Source organism: Bombus huntii, chromosome 10, assembly GCF_024542735.1.
Source record: "Bombus huntii isolate Logan2020A chromosome 10, iyBomHunt1.1, whole genome shotgun sequence".
NCBI lineage: Eukaryota > Metazoa > Arthropoda > Insecta > Hymenoptera > Apidae > Bombus > Bombus huntii.
Window position 1 is genome coordinate 5,438,649 of NC_066247.1, and position 24,815 is coordinate 5,463,463.

A 24,815-nucleotide genomic window follows, 5' to 3' on the forward strand; every position below is an offset into this window, starting at 1 on the left:
GTCTGTTCGCGGTTCGACAGCAACCAAGAGAGAAGGATGGCTGGCGGTGAAAGCTCTGCTAAAAGGTTGACAGTAAGCCAAATTACGAGCGACGTGCAGCCTCGTTGCTTCCAAGGGGAGAATCCTATGAATATCTGAGACTGTTGACTGACGAGACATCCTACAAGTTCTGTCTCGTTACTCTACGCTACTGTCCTTTTCTCCAGGCACACGCATTCTTATACAGGGTGTCTCAAAGTAAATCAGATCACCTAAATATCTGCCTTATTTACGATTGTACGAAGAACCTTCTACGGGAAAAGTGAAGCAATCTCAAGGTTATCGGTGTTTGTTTAAAGGAAATCTTACATTTTCTTATCCATCGATTGATGTGTCTTTTTTTCATTCTCAAAAGTATCAAGGTACTTGTTGTGCGTGAAGACAATTCGTTCGAAAGATACTTCGATCTCAATTTTGTGAAGTTTGACGTACGAAGAGGACGTATGAAAAAGACGTATGAAAGGAAAGACGGAAAACGATAGTCCTGCGTTCATTTGGTGAAATTAAAATGGAAATATTTCTCTTAAATTATCCATTCTTAATATTTTTGTATTTTTGTATAGACAATAACTTTCTTTTTGTGAAATACGAACAAGTATTTTCATAGAATAAAAATAAATGATACTATAAGATTCCTTTCGAGGAAATATGAAATTTCAATTTCTGGATTCTATGAAATTTGTAAAATTCTAGATTCTTAAAAATCTTATAAAATCTTATAAAAGCTTTAAAAAACCATATAATGTCTACAAAATCCCAGATTTTACAAAATGTCCTACAAAAATCTCTTCTATAAAATGAACCTAAGAATCGATTCGATTGCAGGACGTTCTGGACTTATTGTGTCTCGTGGTTCTATCGTTAACACATATTTTATAAACCACATTTATAAATTATACTACAATTTAGAAAGCTATTTTCGAAGCATAATTTCAAGACTAATGAAACATAACGTCCTAAAGTAGCATTGAAAAGGCAATTTTCAAGGCAGTTTGCTTGGTCCACTTTTTTCCTTCAAATTTAAGTGCATTACGATCATTATCATCATATTACTGCGTACGTTCATTCACAAAAAGAAAAGAAAACCCTATCTCGAAGGAATTAGAAATAATTCACTGGAAAAATAAAAATTCGCCCAAAATATTTAACCACACAAAAATTTCACAAAAACAACTTGAACATTCAGAATTTATGTACGCTAAATGAAAGTAAAATTCCAATTCTATAAAGCAGCTACGTGTACAACTTTCGTTTATTAAAAGAATTGACAATTTGTAAGTAGCAATTATTTTCACGAAGAAAATAAACGAGGAAGCTTTTCCGGTTGAACAGTTAATCCTCGATAATTTACGTTTGATTTATTGGCAATTATCGCGATAAATGTTTGACAAGGCGGTTAATTACCGGCGGTAGACAAATAATGGCACCGGAAAGAGATGTCAAATTGTCGCTGTTACGAAACGAATTATATCGTTTCCGGTATTCTCCGGCTGCGCCTCTAAACCTAATTATTTTCGCTCGGTTTCATTGAACCGAGATTCTCTCACGGCGATACTAAGTCGGAGAAAGTGAAATAACTCGGTCTTAGAGAACACATCTATGATACTCTTCTTCTCACGCATCCTATTTATCCATGGGATCAAGTTTATTCACTCTGTCGTCTATTCTTCTCTTAAAGTTCATTGTATTTCCAAAAGCACAATTTTCATAATCTATATACATTTTAATATATTCGATAACCGTACACTTATAACGAATTTATAATTCTCATATTTCAATAAATTTATTATCGTCTCAAAACGATCACCCTCAAAGAAATTTTTGTTACCTTCAGATAAAAAATATTAATAATCTATGCATTTTAGTATATTCGACAATCGTACACTTATAACGAATTTATAATTCTCATATTTCAATAAATTTATTATCGTCTCAAAGCGATCACCCTCAAAGAGATGTTTGTTACCTTCAGATAAAAAATATTAATAATCTATGCATTTTAGTATATTCGACAATCGTACACTTATAACGAATTTATAATTCTCATATTTCAATAAATTTATTATCGTCTCAAAACGATCACTCTCAAAGAAATGTTTGTTACCTTCGGATAAAAAATATTAATAATCTATACATTTTAGTATATTCGATAACCGTACATTAATAACGAATTTATAATTCACATATTTCAATAAATTTATTATCGTCTCAAAACGATCACTCTCAAAGAAATGTTTGTTACCTTCAGATAAAAAATATTCTTTTCTAAATATCAATCCTTCTCCTAATCAACGCAAGAAACGAATTGATATTCCAACAAAGACAGACGAAAGTCTGAAAATTTTGACGAGAGTAGCAGTAACAATACCAAAAAGAGCCTACCTTTCTCGTTCTGGTGGGCTGTTGCTTAGTGTTCTCGCTGAAGTTCATGTTCAGATCGATGTACAGGTAATTGTTATTGAGCAACTGCGGCGGTGGTTCCATCGGTGGCGGATTCGCCTCCTTTTTGTGTCTCAAACGTCTTTCAGTCCTGTCTTGTCTGGTTCGAAGAACCAACACCACGTTACGATCCAACATTTTCAAAAACGAGGAACTTTACGTCCCAATACTGTCGATGGATATCTCGTTACGTTCAATCTGTTGCGAGTAATTAACTTGGTAACCAGTGGCTCGAAAAGGCCACGAAAATCTCAATATTTTTTATCGTTCGATGTGCGCAGATATTTTCAATTGGCTTCTACGTCGATGCAGAATTCTATGATCTTTAGAATTACGACATTTACGACGGTCTGTGTATATTTAAAGAGATTCTAATTAGTTTCTGTCGTGTACCGATAAGATTCGATTTCTGTAGAATTTCTCTTTAATACACGTTTTCTTGACTCTTCTTCGATAAAGTATTATCGATAACTTTGAATATCTGTTACTTTGATTGGAGCTGTGCAATATTTAGAGTGGCTCTAACCGGTTTTTACTGTATCGATAATAAGTTTCGATATTGCTAGAATATTTGTTCTTCTTTAACTTTTCTTTTTTGTAAAATATTATTAATAATTTGGAATATGTGTAAGTTTGATCAAAGCATCGTATCTGGAGAGGCTCCGATTTTAATATACTGTCCAATTTTATTTGGTAGAGTTTCGATATTTAATTCAACTCTTTACTAGTACACAAAATTACCTTTTCAATTATCTAGTAAAAAGATTGCACTTTCAATATTTTATATCTGCGACTTTGCTCGATTCTCAATTATTTTCTACTACAATTATAAGCGAGACTTACTCTCTAGGAAGCAATACAACCTTTCAATATGGTCTTCTTAGAAAACTTCCTGAAAACAAGCTCGGAACAAAACCTTCCTCGACTTTCATCTTCCGCAGAGCACCGGTGATCATTCGAACCGCTTCAAGGTTCAAGTTATTATACTATAGCGTCTACTATCGCTTCTAAACACGACAGTTCTCCAGCTTGCTCGAGCAACGCTATCAATCCAACAATATTTGGTAAACTCACTTTGGAACAGTACAAAGTTGATCATTCGATATTAGCTGATTGTCTCTGCGCTCTGAACGCTAATTATTTAGTAACTGATATCAAATAACAAAACAACACAAAATCTCCATAAACAGCACTTCTCTCGTTTCTGTTAAAAGTACCATACAAATTCTGAAAATACTCACAGATCGTCTTCCATTAATAAATCACCGAAATTCACAGAATGTTCATGAAAAATCTTGTAATCCGCACCAACAGCCACCAACGCCGGTTCAATTCGATACAACGTTCAGACGACACTACTCGTTCAGCAAATTAAATTACTTGGTAATTATGTATAATTCGTGCATTTTACAAATATCGATAATATCTTCGAATAGAAAAATCTTCCGGGACTGCTTCATATTTGGCTTCGAAGGTCTACGTTCCAGTCGATGATGGAACGAGCTGGATCCGATCGGAATTGAAGAAGAGGCAAAAGAAGATGAGTGGGAGAAGCGTGAATTTGTGAAACGACCGCGTGGATTGTGCGCTACTCGGAGGCAAAGTCCCAGCATTTATTGGTCCCGGGGTTAGTCTGGGAAACGTTATCGTTGGCGACACGTTATCGTCTGTTGACGATAGAAAAAAATGATGGTGCCTAGGCGTCGTCGTGCAGCCACAGTTTCTTTTCGATGCGCGGAAATACAAGACGCACAAATCGGTCGCGTGGCCACTCTTATCTTATTATTAAATCTTCTTCTTCAGTGTATAGAATAGCGATATCTCTCGTAGAATATTCTGGGTTTTGGGAGGAGCAACGTATATTTGTAACGCGTTTCGCGAGACCACGTTCGTCAGAGTATCGTCGATGTTGAATTTTAACATCGGAGAAAATTCCGAATGTGAGGAAAGTCGTGAATTTTGAAGGCGATGAAAGCTCTAGATCGAAGATGGCCTGAATTTTTTAAAGATCTGCAGGAATTTCTGCTATTCGTGAGAAAATCTGTAGGAAGAGCCTGTATTTCAGAAGCTCTGAATTTTTGTCGAGATTCGTAGAATGATCCGAATTGGAGGGGTCCTGGATTTTTCTTAAATTTAGAAGAAGCGAAGAAGTCTTAGATCCTGACGAAAGGAAGAACTCGTGAATTTAACAAGTGCTGAATTTTAGCGAAACTTGGCGGAAATTCTGAACCAAACAGGTCATGAATTTTTGTAACATTTGAAGATTTGTTGTAGTCATTCCATCGAATTAAATCCTGACTTTTGAGCTTTTTCAAACTTTGAAAGCGAAAAAAAGTATTGATTCTTAGGCTTCAGCAAGGTTTGGAGATTGAATGGAGTTCCGATTCTTGAATTTTAGTGAAATTTCAAACATCTTCTTTGGAATTCTGTCTTAAATTTCGATGAAATTTGGAGGAGATTGATCAGACTCTTGACTAATCTTCTAATTCTAAGAATTGAGATTTTGAGGGGAAAACAATAAGATTTGAAACTTCAAGTTGTCAATTGATTAAAAAGTTACTAATAAATTAATTACTAAAGTTACTAATAAATTAGTCAGAAAATAAATATCAACAAAAGATAGGTGAAATTTTCAGTAAGACAGTTTAAAACAAAACCAGGCAGGAATCATTCTAAACACTGACTAGACATAAAAAAATACTAGAAGCAAGAAGATGAAAATAAAAGTGTGGATCGCGAGTTTCAGTCTAACTCACGTAGACGAAATAACGCTGCAAGTGCCAGACTTGTCCGACGAACCTTTGAACGCTTAAAATCGCTGTAGCTTTTTTAAGCTCTCTTCCCCAAGGCAAGTAGTATACAGAAACGCAGTGACTTTTTTGTTCTCGTAAGCAGTCGTCGTGTCTCCATTTTTAAGAGATAAGAAAAATTCAATGTCATAATTTCGAAAATAACGAGAACTCGGTCGAACAACTTTGCACGTTTTGACGAGACTTTGTGATTTTTTATTGTTTGTGATAAATCAGGAAATTCTTCGAAAATTTTACATTTTTCTGTGTTTTAAAAATTTCACAAACATTGGCAGAAAATCGTGTCGAGCTACGACTAAAAATACTAATCACCAAGCGATAATTTCACAATTCACTTATTTATCAATTTACGCTAACATTTGATGTGTTATGAATTCAGCCTTGTAAAATTGTTTAGTGATTTGAAAAACAGATATTCATGAAAATAAAATTCTCTTGACGTAAGCAGCTTCTGTCTTGTCATTCGTTCATTTTATCTGTTTCCTGTTTTTTATCACTGTCATCACATTTCCTATGCAGTCCTCTATTTTCACTGATTCTTTACTGTTCTGAATGACTCATCAACTTCCATTCACAATCCTTGTCCTAACCGATATTTTACCGCGAAACAATTATGAAAGAATTTATTTTAATTTATATATTAATATATATATATATATATATATATATATATATATATATATATATCTATGTGAGTGTGCGTTTATTCAGCCTCACGGTCAAGAAATATTTTACCTACAGAAGATTATTCAAACCTCGTTGTTCCGCAAGTTGCGGAATTAAACTTCGATCGAACTAAATAAATTCCATAAAGCAAATTGCAAATCCAACTTTAACTTTGAAATTCAACTCTGTACCGTTCGTCTTTTATTATACTTTAACTCTGAAAGTGAACACACACAAGTGACTGAATTGCATAAAGGTGTGTAAATGAAGATATTAATTTCTATAGAAAATTATTACTTAGCCTGGCACGATAAACTCTGTTGTTAATATAATTAAATCGTGGATTCGTGAAATTCTATGCATTCTTGCATAGGATGCATTTAATATGCAAAACACATACAAAGTACAGTACTTTTTACAATATTCAGTACATAGCACAACATTTTCTGCTCAAGATCCACTCTTTTATTCTTCTCATAAGAATCCGAAGTTTTGCATAAATATTCACGATCTAATTATAATATTTCGCCCCTGAACGTGTGCACAGTACACACGAGAATACTCGCTTTAGGCGCGCGTGCAATTAAAAAACAAATTCTTCTCGTCATTTTAAGATACCAATTTTTGTACCTGTATATTCACCATCTAATTATAATAATTCAACCGCAAAACGTGTACACAGTACACGCCAGACCACTTGCTCTACATACGCGTGTAATTAAAAAACAAATTTTTCCATCTGAAAGTTCTATTTTCTCGTCATTTTAAGATACGAATTTTTGCACCTGTATAGTCACCATCTAATATTATAATACAATAATTCAATGCTAAACGTGTGCACAATACACACCACTATACTTGCTCTGCACAGTCGTACAATTAAAAAAACAAATTTTTGTATACCGAGACATCTAATCGAACAGCATCAAGCTCGTTCCACAAACAAATCGCAAATTTCCTCATTCTCGTGACGTATATGCGTATCAGCGTGGAACATCGACACGGATCGCGATTCGTGTCAGTAAATTTCAACTCGATTGCAGAGTGCTTTTCTCATGGCAGCGCTTCGCGTACGCAGTTGTTAAACCATCGCGTCGGTTCATTGCGACGAGTATCGATTGTAGCTTGATCCAAGTACCGGAAGCCTTACTCGTTGCATCGTTACCTGTGTCGTCTGTACACGAATCGGACAATTGAGTTTCAGCTCGTCGACAAATCAGCTACACGTCGATTCCGACGCCAGCTTATCGTATGGTGAAAAAATGTTAAAGATATTCAACGAACGAGAGTCTCGATTCCAGATGCTTTCACATGGCCTGGGTTATCGCTAGATTACGGATTTTTCGTCAAATTCCTATTTTTATAAACACAGGATGAAGAAATAGAACTGAACGTCGTTACGATCGTCGATTTTTTACGCGCCAGTCTTGCTCTTATTTTAGCAAATATTGGTAATATTTTTGCAAGGTGATCGATTAAAAGCGAAGAATCAAGCGTACGAACAGGAATCTTCTCATATTTTATTCAAATCTGAGATATCTTCGAGATGTTGGAAAAATCAGAATAAGACAAAAATGGTCGAAAGAACACGAGAGAGATAGAGATTTGTTTAATTTATTTGGAATTATAACAAATACTCTGTTTCGAATATTCTATATAGTTTTCAATATCATATGCATTTTGTACATTTTGGCATCTTGTCCTCCTTCATTCTAAAGGTATTTTTCAATTTAAATTCGACTATGTATTTCTATGCTAATACCAATACTAATTAATTGCATCCAAATATATTAGATTACCCGTTGTTTAATAATGCTTTTATACGACTGCAAGAATTTTTGCAAAACTCCATTCGTCTAAACTTCTAAGGAAACAAACAGTTTATACATATAACTGGAGATGATCAATTTTCCTCGATAAATATTATTTTTTGTTCGCGATTGACTGGAGCTCGCGTTCGTACAAGCGACTTCAACCGGTAAAAGCTATCAATTAAAATTTCATCTCAATAAACGCGATTGAGATAAATAGAGTTACGCTGTACTACGAGAGTGAAATATAGAACCTCGTGAAAAAAATACTTCATTGGAAAATAGGAATGTATGTGGTGTCATGATATATTTGTAGTATACTTGATGATATTCTTGTAGTATACTTGTTGTGCCTTATATTACGTGATATATTACGGAATATGTGTGGTGTCATGATATATTTGTAGTATACTTGATGATATTTTTGTAGTATATTATATTTTGTGTCTTATATTACGTGATATATAACGGAATATATGTGATGTCATGATATATTTGTAGTATACTTAATGATATTCTTGTAGTATACTTTTATGCCTTATATAACGTGATATATTACGGAATATATGTAGTATCATGATATATTTACAGTATACTTGATAATATTTTTGTAGTATACTTTTGTACCTTATATTACGTGATATATTACGGAATATATGTGGTGTCATAATATATTTGAAGTATACTTGATGATATTCTTATAGTATACTTTTGTGCCTTATATTACGTGATATATTACGGAATATATGTGGTGTCATGATATATTTGTAGTATATTTTTGTGCCTTATATTACGTGACAGTATAATGTCATAATACAGCAAACAATGATAGAGTAACACGGTTCTGTAGGTGCACGAAAATTGAATCTCATGCTGGTATAGCAATCTAAAATCGAGCCATCTCGAACCGTAATTTAAAATATAATATTGGAACTAGAAACTAGTCGAAAGAGATAAATAATTCTATTGGGATTTGGTCAATCACAGAAGATGCTCGAAACTAAAACAATGATCGTTATTTAGGATTTTTAATCAAAACAGGAAGACAAATATAGACGCATATTATCGCATTGGTTAACGTTAATGATAATAAAACTCTTGGATGATAATAAATCATTCGTGATAACGAAAACGCGGATTTTAACCGGATCGATCGCGATTTCTCTTAACCCAAAAACGACCCGTGATAACATTTCCACGCGACGATTCTCAGATTAGACTTTTTCTAGACAAAATAGTATGAAATAGACTTAGAAATAATTTTGATTTCGTTGCTTGTACTTCACTGTCCCTTTTGAAGTTTCTTGAAGTTTCCTAAATCTTTCATTTCGAATTAGATTTTGCAGTATCTTTAAACGTATTTAGGTTACTCTAAACTTTTGCAATTCCTTAACCCTCTTAATTATGAGCTTTAACGATGCATTGTTGCAAGTATCTGTCGTTGTTGCGGGAAGAAATTTCCTCCTATTTTCATTTAAAACAGTTCTAGTTTCCCTAGTTTATCTGTGTGTTACTAAAGTCTCAGTTTTTTTTTTTTTCAAATCTTCTATTACAGAAAAATAAATGAATCGATTAATTTTAACTAATTCATCTATTAAAGTAATAATATTACTCGTATTCGCTCAAATTTCAATTTATTCAACGCAACTAAGTGAAAAAGCTTAACTACGTGATCGTTACATGTATTTAACAAACCCATTGTTGATTTCAATGAAGCATTTCCCATAAATGGTCAAGAAGGCATCGCTGTACCGAAAAGTGATTAAAACTGAAACCAAAAAAACATTGAAAAAGCGAAAAAGAATAGAGAAACAAAGAACACGATCTTGATTGAATAATCGTATTCCGATTGAACAAACGGAATAAACATGATCGAACAGCGACGATCGAAAACAAACTGTATTCATGTATTCAGAGTTTCGATTGATCGCGAGTATCGCAGTTTTGTAAAACAAAGATTGCCTTCCGCCTGTAAAAATAGCCAACAAAAATTTGGACGATTATTTTCATGTTTTATCTGCGGTACACGGTTCAACGATCGTGCACGTGTAACCGAAACATAAAAAGACGGGAAAAATAAAAATTCACGGATTCGATAAAAAAAGAAAAAAGAAGAAAAAGAATAGGAGAAAATATACGAAAGAATTTTCGTTTCAAAGTTTCTACCGATTATCAGTGGCGTTCAATGACATTTTTCGGCTGGCTGTTGTCGTTTTGTGGGAAGGGAAAAGGATGGAACAAGAACGATTGAACGTTTCTCGCGAATTTACGATGCAACGTCTGCCATAAATCGGCAAATTGGCGTTGCAGAACAAATTGAAACTCGTCTCGATATATGGAAATTGAACGGGCCACGTTTATTTCGCGAAACGCGTATTTCTTTCTTCGCGAGCAAGATTTACAGATGTTCTCTGTAGAAACAGAATATTTTCTCTGAATATTTTCCTAATGAAATGATGTTCGATGCGACGTGTAGCATACAATCGCGTTTTACTTTCTTGAACATTCAGAGATGTTTCCAGAGAAACAGAGTATTTTCGTGATGAAACTACATTTAACGTGATATTCTATTTTTTTTTTTTTTTTTTAATTTATAATTACTTGTTTCGCGAATTTAGAGGCTTAACATGTTGACTGTAAAGTCCAAGTCCAATGGACATTCGACGTGACTGAGATTTCTGTTTTTTTAATACGTTGAATACTAGTGACTCCACTGTGGAGTCATTCGATCAATGATTTTTCAAAATATTTATATAAAATGTTTTATAGACGCAGAATGTTTCCTAGAAATATTTCTATAATAACTGCCTATGAAATCTACGAAATCTATGAAATTTATAATGTTTTAAATTATGTTTAAATAATTAATGTATATATTGTACGATGAATATCTATGAAATATCTGTGAAATTTATAATCTTTGAAATTTTCACTTAATCATCTACACACACACATCCATCCACTCATACAGGTAACTTTATTTTACCTTTATTTTACTGTTACACATCTATTGTTTATGATCAATCTAACTACCGACTATTATTACAAAACAGAGTATTTGTTATAATATCTGGAAAATGAAACAAATCTCCATTTGAATTTCATTTCTGTAGGCGTGTCCAGAAAGATATAAAAATATATAAAAATCCACAGATCATTTTATTATCTAATTTGAAGATAGAAATTTATTTAGTAACGAATATTTGTTAGCTTCTTCCCTAGCAGCCTTCGTCTTCATGACTACACATTTTTATTGACATTCCGTGACTAAGAACAATTTAAAGACGCGAAAAATACGTAGAACACGCATCATATACAAGAATATAAAAAAAAAATACCCAAAGTAGAGTATTTGTTATGATAAACACATTTGCGAATAAGATCGATTTTGTCTGTGCTTCTACTCAACATTTCATGATATCTTATAGATATCAAGCTATACGCACTGTTTAGATCATGTTTTTAGTTGTCGTATTTTTGTCATTGCGTTATATTTTTATTTCACGTTGTTTAATATCTATCGCTCTTTTTCTGTTGCTTTTCTCCTTTTATTTATGTTCTTGTTTCTCACGTATATATACGTATGGACATTTATTTCGTATGTATATGTTGTATTATATTTAGTATTGTATTACATATAAAGAAGTCGAAAATATAGAATAACAATTTTTCGTTCGAGGCTTTGTTTTCGAGAAAATCGACTTTGAATTTTCGCTCGGTACGCGTGCACTTTATCGCGTCTCGTTATAACCGATCTCACTGTAGATCGTTGTCTCGATTGACGTTATTTTTCTAATTTTTTAAATTTTTATTCTATATTTTCGACTTCTTTTTTCGCGTAGAATCACCCCCTTTCCGCGTCTACCACCAGTTACCAACCACCCTGTATATATACATTGGACTTATATCCTTTCTATCATATAATAAATAGTAATTAATATTAACAAATAATCATTCTTAATGGATAAAACGAATCCCTATTTAAAAGTTCTAATTGCTCCCATAAATATGTCAATTTGCATAAAATCCGCACTCTATTCATGATGAACCATCGATCGTTTGCCATTTGATACAACGCAACGTTGACCGCTGTTATTTGCAAACGAAATTGCAACAGCGAAAAACAGTAATTACCATTTCTCATTCCCTTGTTTCCTCGTTCTCAGTCTCGTCGTTATTATCCCCGTCGTGTTTTTCGCTAAAAATTCATCTCGTTATCGACGTAATTAGCGTGTGGCTTATCGATCGGAAGTCGCGAAAGGTCGAGACTAATTCCGTGAAGTCATTAGGTTCGTCCGCTTTTTAAATCGTCTTATCGATCGTTTAATTTCTGAACGTCGCAAATTTGGTTAATTAAGGTAGATAGCGAGTTCGATTTTGATTAATCGTTCAGACGCTACCATGTTTTGCATGTTAAGAGGACGTTTTTTGTAGTTCGTTTAATTGCTCGATTGCGAAATTGCTTGTTGACAGCGTAACGAGATTAAACGCGGCGCCTATGTTATTTGGGTTTCTAAGAAACAGCGAACGATCTGACTCCGATTTGAACGAAACTTTTGAAAAAAACAGCCGATAATCGTAGATTTCTCTTTTCTAGACGCGCTCCTTTTTAGCTTCGCTGACACAGATTTAAGGGGTGAAACCACCCTCCCGAGTTCCATTCCTTAAGAGCTATCTTGGTAACTGTTACAGATGCGAAAAATTTCGTCAACAAAAGTTGAACGATTGTTGACATATTCGAAGAAAATACTGGTCAACGAGCAATTTTCATATTAAAATTTCGTATAAAAAGATTTGCGACCTTCGCGTTCCTTCGAAAAAATCAACGAATGTGCACACCAATGAATTTATCGAAAACTAATGAAAATGTACATTTTGTTTATCTGTAACTCGTTGTAAATCAAATTAGATCTAAAATTTTGCTAATTGTAAAAATTTCGTTAGAGACGTGCAGTATCAGCGATCAGGATTTCAATTGAATTTAAACCACAATTAAAAAAGAAAAGATTATATACTTTTTGAAACAAAATCCTCGTTATCTCGATAATTAATTTTTCCAGATTTAATAACAAATCTCGTGGATGATGAAACGGTGGTCGTACAAATTGTACCAAATTTCAGATTGGTTTATCTCGAAGATTCTTGCGTCAGAGCTTCCTACATTACATTTTTAAGAAGAAAATGCCGTAAATCTTTTATCGGTTAGTAACAGAGGACCGATGGTGTTTTACTGATAAATCATGGTTATAAGAAACGGATTCGTGATTACACCATTAAGCGGGGTCAAGCTTGATAGCGAGTGATAACGAACACGTCGATAATCTTCGAGAACCGAGAAACAGAACACGAAAATTTACGCCGTTCGAAAGTTTCGATTGATCGGCTTTCGACCAAATCGTATCTTTTCGAGCGGAAGATACGCTGTGCGTATTTTTATTTTATTTAATTTTTAAGATGGTTCGATCTTTTCCTTTGAAAATTTCCTTCGGCACTTGGGTCTTGGAAAATAATAATTTCATGTTTCAGACCGATCATTAGCAATTAGAAATTGGAAACTGATAAAAAGATGAGGTAATTGGTAGTTGATACTTTATAAACCGAATCTGGTAAAGAAAAACTGATAGTTGAAGTTAAAAGTATAAACATTTTACAGTACAAAGACTAACGGAATATTAGATAGTGATGAGATCGCACACCGAATGATCGAATTAAAGTTTCAAGTTAAAAATCGTAAACCTCGACACAATTGCATCGCACTGAAGTTCCAATTCTTGGAAAGTGCTTTCGATGCAATGAAAATCGGCAGTCAATTGCGCTGCAGGTTTCTTGCGAATCGACGTGTCACGCGATTGCATTCTACTCGAGAAATACGTGTTTCCTTGGCGTGTTTCGAGTGGAAACGGCTACGTTGGTCGTTCGTCGGTGTTTGCTCTCCATTCACTATCGTGAATTTTATCTGGTCGCTGCACCGCCTTGATATCAGTGACGATTTCCGATTTTTCATTTCGAAACACAAAAACGTCAAGAACTACGAGTTATGATTCAAGATGATTGATTCAAGAATCAAGATTAATTTCGATTTATTTATGGAGAACGAATCTATTAGAACATGCAATATTATGTTTCTTATTATAAGTTGCAAAATATTTATTATAAATTACGTGCACATATACATATTACACATATATATTAATACAATTATTATACAGTTAATACAATTAATACAAATACGCACAGCATGTCATTATAGTAATTGTTGAGATACAAATGTATGCTGGAGAATGATAAATAAATTTTTGTAGAAAGCTTACTGTAACGATTAGGATATTTCGTATTGATTATGATACACGTGTATGTGAATTTCACATACATTTCATGGACATTCCAATATTGCAAGGCCAAGAGTGGACAGTATGAACCGATGACATGTAAAAAGAATGGATTTACCATAGTGTTTGGTGAAACAACAATTAACATCAACTACTACACGCTACAATCAGTGTTATGATAATTATTAATTTTCTCGTTTTTGATCTTGTCGTTTCAGAAAATTTTCTGATTTTTATTCATGCGACTGTTAATATTGGCAATTTTTCACACGTTCAAGATCTCTGTGCTTTGGAGCAATTTCTTGAAAGCCTAAATCTCGTATTTTTGGAACATTTTTAACTATCGATTAGAAGCATAAATAACGTGTAATTCGGGTTAATCGTTTTTTTTTATAGTTTAAGGACTTTTGTGATTTAGAACGATTTCTTGAAAGTCTAAATCTCGTATTTTGGAACCTCGTTTGATTATTACGAATTCTGACTAGAAGTGGAATTTGTCTAAATTCAAGCTAATAATTTTTCATATTTTAAGGAGCTTTGTGCTTCTAAAAACATTTCTCGGAGTCCAGAATTTACGTACACTGTGGCCAATGCTATTGGATTTTCGTTGCGTTACCTTTGATGACGATATACAGTGGCTTAAACAAGCACAGCCCAACTAATCATCATTGAAGTGGGATGTGCTAACAGTTACACGTTACACGCCTCGTCAAACATATTTATCGGATTACAACGTTATAATAAGTGCTTTATTATTGGCACACGTGTTTCTTGCTTCGACAATGTGCCTGTGGACGTCAATGGACATCCATCGATCGACTTACATAATAGAAATCCAAAAATAAAGATCGATATCCAATTGGGAGAATCGAATAGATTCTATTTTAAAAGCAAAAATTCCGAATGAAAATTTTCTTTGCAATTTTAATCAACACGTTACTATTAAATTAAAATTTTGACTGAAAGCTAAAAAGTCTAAATTAAAAGCTGGAAATTAAAATTGACGAAAAATATCTGATCGAAACTTCGAGACGTTTTCGACGAAATAAATGACAAATAAATATTGGAGTTACAGTGAAATTAAGAGGAGCTAAATATCGGTGGTAAAATTTCATTTCAATCAAAATTTCACATCGATGCACGCGGTCGGGTTCATTTAATTCGATTTAAAATCACTGCGGAACTTTCCAGTAGTATTACCCGCGTGTGTGATCAGACTGTCTGGAATCAATTGGCTCGGACTAACGGAGCGAACAAACGATGCTTCGTGATTCAATTTGTTTCATTTCTCTGTGTTAAACGAAAAGTAACGATGTGCAAATATTATCAAGCATTCATTTCAATGTTTAACAATTGCTGTTAATACTTGTCAGGATATAAAGCACAGTTGTTACATCGGATTAAAGTTATTTGTAATACCGGTTGATATTTGCCTTTTTACGTATTTTCCAAATTTTCCTTAAGTCACAAAGGCAATCTTACAATTGATTTCATTGTCTTTGTGGATCTTTCAACATTCTTTTCGTACAACTTTTGATGTCAGTTCCTTCGCGTATATCGATTCCTCTTCGATGTTCTTTAAACGAATCTAAGGTACAATGTCCGAAGAAAAATAAGAAAATTAAAATTAAAAAATCGAGTAATAAAACAACGTGCAACGAATAAACTTTCCTAACTGTAAAATTATTGAACAACGTAAATAAGATAACGTATACGTATATCGTTTTTTGAAGTCAAAGGAGAATCTCTTTCGCAGAGGGTGAGCTGGAAAAATCGATAGAAATGAAGGAAACGCGGCAGGAAATAGAAAAATCGAAAGCATTGAAACTTTGTAATGGTTCGAAGAGCAGGCAAGATGTGCAAAAATCAGGAATGAGGATGAATCAGAAGCATTGACACGATAACAAATACTCGATGATCAAACGGTAGCAAGGCTGGTCGAGTGATAACGATAAGGATCCGGTCGAAATGTTTATTTGACGAAATAGCTTTGCAATTGTTTCTTTTGTGAGTCATTGGATGCTATTTGTGCGATTATTGGATCAATTGAGAAATTCTTACACCATTGCTTGCAGGTTGGCAATTTCATTTGGAAACTTTCACTAATCAAGAACTTGAATTCTATTTTGATCATGGAAAAACGATGCAATTTTTCCACTGAAAATTTGAACACCAAATTGTTCTATAATAAATATATCAAGTGTCAGTGGAATTAAAAAATTGTTAAATTTTTAATAACTTTCTAAATAGATATTTTAACGAATATTTTTTCCATCATTTTTTTAAATAAATACATTTACGAAGCATAGTTTCTTCTTTCTATGGAATATTTTTCGACAATCGGACGTGCTTCAATTTCCCGGCTGCATCCGTCTGATAAATTTTTCAAATCGACAAATCGATAGGTAGCTTTACTTCACGGCGCTGTACGAATGTTTTACCTCTCATGCTTTTAAAGTCTACTTTTAAAATATTAAACCCGGCAGCGCAATAACGCACAGTCGGTTACATGTAAATGTACATCCATTTACATAAATATATATTATACGTAGTATCTGCAAACATCGATATTTCAGCGGTTCGATCACCAGCGATACGACCACTTGAATATTTCAATATCTCAATATTTTATAACACACCATTGAAAAACTATAATATCTACGCTCGTATAAAATATTAAAAATTGCAGTTTTTCAAATATATTTCCATTTTGTTACTATATAACAAAGATCTATAAAAGTGTTTCATGAAATAGAATCTCTTCCGTATGACCCTAATCGTTTCACGATTAATTCAAATGAAATTTTCTCCGCGGATATTTTTAAGAGGGGCGGTTTCGCGTCGTCGACACGTCGAAATAACCACAAACCCGATTCGATCTGGGTCAGTCGACGTCGTTCACGACGAAACTCGATCGCTTTTCGTATTCTCGCGACACCTTCGATCCGGTCGACTTTAATCCGACCGGCTGGAATAGAGGCGCGACAAAAAGAAACAAGCAGCGGTTATGCAAGCCTTTCTTTTTTAAGCCTGTTCCTCGCGTCTAGCCGATAATATCGCGATTAACGTCGAAGAATTGTAGCTAATCGCTGTGACAACTCATGAAAAAGATTCTGTAAAATCCATCTTGACGATCCTCTGTTACTACAACTTATTAATTTCACTAATTCCATTGTTTGATCACGTTCTTTACGCGATACTCTGGCCTTCCGCGTTGACTTCTCGGTTTGGTCTCAGATTTTGTGATCCCGTCGCCGGAATATGCAACTATGCAAAATAATATCTGCGAACGAGACGATCTCTCCTCTGGATCTTGCCATTAAGCCAAGGCGATCGACGTCGCAGTTCCTTATTTTCTAACGTGTCGTTATAATACAATTTTCTTTATTCTTCTCTTTTTCCCTTTTTCTGTTTCTTACACGAAGTATTCGCGAAATCATTGTACAAGCGATCGGGTGGTGATTCTACGTGGAAGAATAAGTCGATAAAAAAGAGTAACGTTTCTTCGTTTAAGGCTTCGTTTTCGAGAAAAATGTGTTTGAAGATCCGCCAGGTACACGCGTACTAATCGTAAGTCTCGAGATATCCGACTTCTCTTTCTGTTCACGTTGATAATAATCTGATTAGACGAGCAGAGCGAAGAACGTAGGCAACATTTTGAACACTCGTTACGTTAACGAAATGAATTTTTAAATATATATCCTCATTTTTAAATAGTAAACTCGTTATCCTTATTTATGAAACCATTCCAAATATGGACACTGTGGACGTAAGATAACGGCAATGATAGGAAGCAAATGCTGACATTGTCCATGTTTATAAATATCAACACGAGCAAAAAGAGAAGTCGGATAGCTCGAAACTTAGAATCAGTACACGTGCACCTGACGGATCTTCAGGCTCTTTTTTCTCGGAAAAGAAACCTCGAACGAAAAAATGTTATTCTTTTTTTTCGACTTATTTTTCCACACGACAACGCGTGCCACGCTTTTCGGAGACACCCTGTATACTTACGCGTTTTTTTTTTTAGCTTTGTTATATATTTATATTCCTTTTTTTTATTTTCGTCTTTTTTGTTTCACATTTATTACTTTCACTGCGGTAACAACTTTTCTTCCTCGTGCCATACGGCTCGTGTTCGTGATTTGCTAAATAAATAGATAAATAAATCAAGCCTCTGCCTGAAATTAACTGATTACTCAAGAAACATTATACCGAGTGAGAGATTGTACAAAGTATAAATAAGGAAAATATTGTAACTGTACGAATTCTTAGAGATTAAGAAGCTTCTTTCGTGAAATTAAACTTTAAATTAGACAGCTGATGATTAATCAATAATAATTTCTATTTAGGACTTGCTCTACTCCATTTAGGAAGTTTTCTATTGAGGATTGGCTAATTTCTTTAAAGTCTGTATTATACAGATCAAAGAGAGGATAAGAGTGTTAAAGGGGAAATTTTGCATAATTTTTTAATGAACAATTTTGCGATAAATTTCCAGTGTCTTCTATTGAATGTTTGCTAATTTTGATATGGAAACGGTAACATGGATGGAGAAAAGGGTAGGAGTGTAAGAGAGGGAATTTTGAAATTATTTATGGTATCTTCAAGTAACTTCAAAGTAACTGTGTCTGAAATGTTTTATCTTAATTTCCAAAGTCTATTAACCATCGATCATATCAGCTACAATATACTTGTATTCTTTAGAAGATGAAGGAATTTGTAATTATTGCACAATTGGAAGAACACAAAGGGCCAGTGTAAAAATGACATGTTTCATACTAAATAAATGGAGACAAACAATTATTTGTATGGCTGGAAACAAAGACAGGCAATACTGGCGAAAACAAGTGGCGATAAGCCGAGAACGGATCATAATAAATTAAAAAGGCAGCCTTGATAGAACATAAAACTGGCTATAGCTGGAAGAGATACAGATTGAAACAATTTAACTCGTAAGCCTTCAGAAACCAATTAAAAAAGACTAAAAAAGATAATCAACCATTAATTACACTATAAAAAGAAGGAAAAATGTTAAATGTTCGAGATAAAATATCCTCCCATTCTTCGTTCGCAAGTAACAAAATTAAAAATTTCAAAGGGGACTGAACCAAAATAGAGAAAAGTAAAAAATTCATTTTTATCAAATTCGTCCCCCATTTCTTGATTGTGAAGAAAAAAAAACGAAAGGAAGACCCAGAGATGAAAACAAGAGAGAAAGTAAAATTTCCAAGAATCAAAAGTATCTTTCCATTCGTCTTCTAGGAATTTTCATCAAATTAAAAGGAATCGATCCATCAAACTGTTCAGTCAATACCCACTTGACCAATCGTCGAACGATACGAGGGAGTCATCGATAAGTTAGTCATCGATAATCTCAATTTCTAATCGTTTATCAAACGCTGCAAACTCTCATTCTCTCTCTCTCTCTCTCTCTATCTATCTTCTCAAGACTTTTCAATTCATCCTATCACGTTCCACGGTATTCGAATACGGCAACAATCTACCGACCGATTAGATAAAACAAAGCCACCTCGGGAATTATCGAGACGAAACATCGTCACGATATAAAACTTTCTCGGCCAGGTATTAAGCCTGTGGCTACCGGTGAAAGTTCGATCGATCGTCGAGTTCAGTTTTCTTCATCTGGAAACCATAGAAATCCGCAATGTGTTCGTACGAAGGTGTGAACAATTCAAGCGGTGTTTCTACGAGATCAGATCGAAGGAAAATGACAAAACTAACTACGCTTCAGGCTCTTTGTACGTTAGATATTGACATCTGAAGATCAAGTAAAATGTCGAGACGCAGAATGAGGGAGAATGACGTTTAAAAATAATTCGAGAAATTGACATTAAAAATAGACAAATGCTTGCTTAACTTTGATCTTCCACAGCCATCGAAACAATAACCAGACAGTAACAGAATAGCCGCGTCTGATATACAGTCGACGATAACCTCTCCAGAGGGACCAAACCTTAGTATAAAATCCCTCCCAAATCAGCACTCAACACATTTTTTGTTATAACACTCTGAACCGTCACTCTGTTGGATTCGTAGAATAAATTTTACTATCATATCTAATTTTCTGATTTCCTGTGTTACCTGAATTCGAATAACTTGAATTCAAATTCGCGCTCGTACAAGTCAAGTTATTTCTAAGTTCAAGCTCAAGTTACTTTCCTTGTCGCGAGTCCACCCTTTAAGCTCAGGTAATCTGACTTTGACTGAGTATTTCGTTTAAGATACATATCTAAGAGTGCCATGGATCGATCAATAATCGTCATCGATATTTCAAGCTTCCCAGCATCATCGTATGATATCGACAATATCGTATCGACGATACATATTCATCATTTTAGGTGAAAACCTTGAAATATCATATATTAGATGTATATGGATATAATGTTCAAATAATTAAAATGTGAAGAAAACATGCAACAGTTGCCACTCTTTCACAAAGATCACCAAGCTTTCTTTAAAACTAAGATGAGAAGCCTCGGAAAAGATCTTTGGAAAAAAGCATCTCCATACAACATACGCGAGACACGTACAAATATATTTGACAAAATTCCGGCAATTATTTTTAATAAAAAATAACAAGTTCTTCATTCTCACTTGACTTAGAATTGGACACATTAAACTGACACGCTGTCATCTTCTAATTAGATATGAGCCAAATAAGTGCAATAACTGTAACAGTATTCTAGTCTATATACATCGTGTTATATTATATTATATTATAGTAACGTCTCGCAATAAAAAATTAAATTCCGTCTTTCAAATAAGATTCAGACGTGTTTAAATTGTGAAACACATCGCGAAAATCTTCTCTAGAAATCTTTCTCAAACATATTAATTTCTATCGCCAAATTATGACATTGTAAACTACCGACTGTGTCTCAACATACACCGTATCATACTAATTTTGAATTTAAGTTAACCGTACTGTATTGTACGGTAATTGCACTATATATGATATATGTTCAAGATATACAGATACTGTTATCTAAGCTTGTAATTTACCTTACTGTACTTTGCATTTTGTATTTTACATATCCTATTTTTGTATTATGTTAATCGCGGCAGCTAATGATCATAGGAAATAATTGACGCGACTTTAACTGAAATCAAGAATAATAATAATAATAATAATAATAATAATAATAATATATGTGTGTTAGTCCTGAACAATATAATTGTATTATTAATTAAACTCAGGTACGTGTATAATCCGAAATGTAATTAAAAGGAAAGGTAGGGCAGATTTATAACAGCGACGATGTTTGTTTCGGCAGATTAGGTTTCGTTTTCCATTAGACAGTTACACGATGATTGGTTTTTAGGGGTGGTTTTATTGGTTCTACAATATAGCGATAATGGAACGAAAATTAACAGTAGATTGGATTCCTTGCTACGCTATACTGATTAATACGAATCTCTCTCATATAGTTACTTTAATTAATTAATATATATATATATATCAATATATATATATATCAATAAATCTTTTAATTTTGTGTCACGTAAATCATCTTCATCAATTATTAGTTAATGATAGGACGATCCTTTTTACGATTACAATAATATGCATATACATAAATCAATAATAAAACAATAAGTAATTTCAGATATAGAAATTGGAATAATTAACACGGATAACTGCTCCCTTCCAGGTCCATTCAATATCATTCAATCTGCCATCTAACATCATATCTTCGAGCTAACATCTTATCTTCCATGTAAGATAGTGCCACAATTAATTAAACCTAACTTAATAATAACTCAGGAAACGAAGATAACAGATTCACAATAAATAACAGAAATGTCCACGTGCGACCACGACACAAGTAAAACAAACTTTTAGGTAAATTTACAGGGCAAATTTGTTAATAATGATATGTATATGGACAAACTGTGAGGTAATAAAATTAGCTGTTGACCCGGTGATTTTCTTCAGCGATAAGCAAATAAGCTACAATCTGAACTGCGACCAATGAGAATGGCTCCATCTAATAGAAATCCTCTGTAACCGATCATTTTCTGTAATGATACGCCATGGAAATCGTCGTTCCATGGGGAAACTAAATTACACCTGTTCGTACTTTATAATGGTAACATTATAGGAAACGTCCCATCGGACGGATTTTTATGCTCGATAATGCGCAAGTAAATACACTATCATTGAGAAGTATCTGAACACTTACTTATCTTCGACAGGACGTAATTCAATTACGAAATTATAGATTCGATATTTTATTCTTTATTCCTGCGATGGCTATATCTCATCGGATATTACGATGGAGTCAAATTAGACCTGCTTTTGTTGGAAATTTCAAATTCACGTCAGATATTACGTATTATAGTTTCGGCTACAGATACGGGCAATTGCAGTTCGTTCTAAGCTCGATATTTTATTATCTTTATTTTTCTGATCACCGCGTTTAATGAAATATCACGAAGGGGTGAAAAGGTAGGTCTGGTTTTGTTGAAGATGTAAAATTAACGCCAGATTTCACGTATTATAGGTAGATGTGGGACATAATATAGTTGTTTTTGAGGTTCTTCCTAAGCTTGTTATTTCATTCTTTATTTGTATGATTGCTATATTTATTGGAATATTCCGATAGCGTCAAGTATTGTTTACTTTTGTTGGAAATGTAAGATTGACGTCAGATTTTGTGTAGATATTATAATTTTGTCAGATACGAGATACAGTTTAGTTACTATTGGAGTTCTTTCTAAGCTCTGTGATCTAGATATAAGGATTTTTCTAATCTGACAGCGATTAGTTGAAAGAGGGACGCCGAATTGTGTATTTACTTTTGATAAGAATCGAGAAAGGTTTTGGAGAATTGATTTACAAATATTTAAAAACTCTCGATAAATAATTCGTAAATTAATATTGCTTTTAGTTAACTTATTTATTTATACATTCCACTAATTTCAAATCGATTATTTTCGGTATTCTGATTCTTATGGACAGAGATGTGAAAAAAAGTGGTTAATAAATTTAAAAATGTATTCCCTAGGAATTATCACAAATTTTTAGCAACGCGCCATTTGAATGAAAAATTACAGTGGAAGATTATCTGAAAAGGTAGGATAAATAAAATCATTTTTTAAGATTACTCAATTCTGCATAAGTGTTTTAACGTAATTGCAAACGTAACAGAAATTTCAAAATTGATACCTCGTCGAGTCAGCTCTCGTTTCCGTAAATCGACACTAAAAACTCGACGATGCAACAGGTGATTTCGATAAAACGATTTTTTCCTGACTACGGAATCATATTTTAAACAATTGGGCGAAGAGAAAATCTAGTAAAATGAAAAATAGTGTTTTCAATCATCAGACTTAAATACCAAAAGAAACAAAAAAAAAAGATGTGTTATTTTTGACTAATGAAAATAATTTTACAACTTGTACATTGTTAACTAAATTTCCTCGATCAATTTCTTACAACAATCTCCGTCAGACTGTCTTTTTTCTCAACCATCCTGTGCAACGCAACTGAAGGAAAAGAAGATTAATGTACTACTTGTTTGTGGTAAACGTTGCCAAGTGGAAAGAAAAATACTCTAGAGTTGGTCTTCGCAGTCTATTTTTCTAGAAGCGATTAAAGAAGTTGAAGAACCGGAGCTGGTCAATTTACAATGGAGATAAAAAAGAGAAACGATTATGATAACAATTTGCAAATGAAAATCCTATACATACGTATACATACACGTACAAATGTATCTATCTCTCTATAAATTTGTGCTCACCATGTACTTTATTGGGGCGTAAAAAGTAGGATTATAAGATTCTTTAACGAAACCTCGTGTTATTTAATTTTAATTTAGGAGACTTATAATGAAATATTTGTAGAACTATTTCAGTAGATTATTGCAATAAAGTGAAAGATATGTCATATCTACTTTGTTTTACAGTGAGAAATAAAACGTACTATCAATGAGAAAAGTATATCTAGAAATATTTATTTGCATTGCACAAATGTATCAGAAAAATATTTTTTCCGTAATATTTATATCCAATAAAATCATATTTCTTTATACTATGATATAGAAACTTATCAGTTAATTAGCAAACAGCAAAGAGATTACGTTTCACAAAAGATAATATTAAAACAAACTTCTTATATGCATACGTATAAATGCATAGCAGCGTAAGCAGAAAAACAGAATAATAATAAAAAGACAAATGGAGATCTGCTATTAAAATCTACCACGCGATTCAATGGACGTACTTCCTTTTTCTCAGACGGCAAAGGTGAAATGTAACGTTTCACCGGGGAAACGACCGCGCGCTGCCGCATCGCGACTGTTTCCGCTCAATATCACAAGTGCAAAGAGTTTTTTGTTCTCGCGATGCAGCCTACCGTGGAGTTGGCCTTTGTCCAATCTGCCGTCATTTGTTTTGATGGCGATTTTTGCCATCCCGTGTTAAGAAAAATCGTCAGCCGGCCTAAACGTTTCTTATCGGTCAGGTTTTTAACCCCACACGCCATAAATCAGCACAAAAGCTTCCAGATTAATTACAATTTATCATACGACACCAAATTTTTTCTTGATGAAGAGCTATTAAAAGAAGCAAACAATACATTTTATTCTACGACTATTACAAGAAGGACTTCACTTGTTTGTCTTAAGAGAAATAAAAAAAAAAAAAAAACAATCTCTTAAGAATGCACTCCAAGGAATTTTAAATATTTATAATTT

General features: G+C 33.6%; 1 protein-coding gene across 2 annotated transcripts in view; it reads right to left on the minus strand.

The window, feature by feature from the left end:
• LOC126870043 (ras-related protein Rab-32) overlaps positions 1 to 24,815 on the minus strand; it is a 55,310-nt gene that overhangs the window by 29,345 nt on the left and 1,150 nt on the right. Inside the window, exon 1 of one of the 2 annotated variants that reach the window (XM_050627421.1) lies at positions 2,422 to 3,165. The exons of the other annotated variant lie outside the window; for it this stretch is intronic. Within the exon in view, the coding sequence (XP_050483378.1) occupies positions 2,422 to 2,616 (195 nt within the window). The 5' untranslated portion in view covers positions 2,617 to 3,165. Of the gene's footprint in view, positions 1 to 2,421; positions 3,166 to 24,815 lie in introns of those variants that run through there. 2 annotated transcript variants of the gene reach the window in all.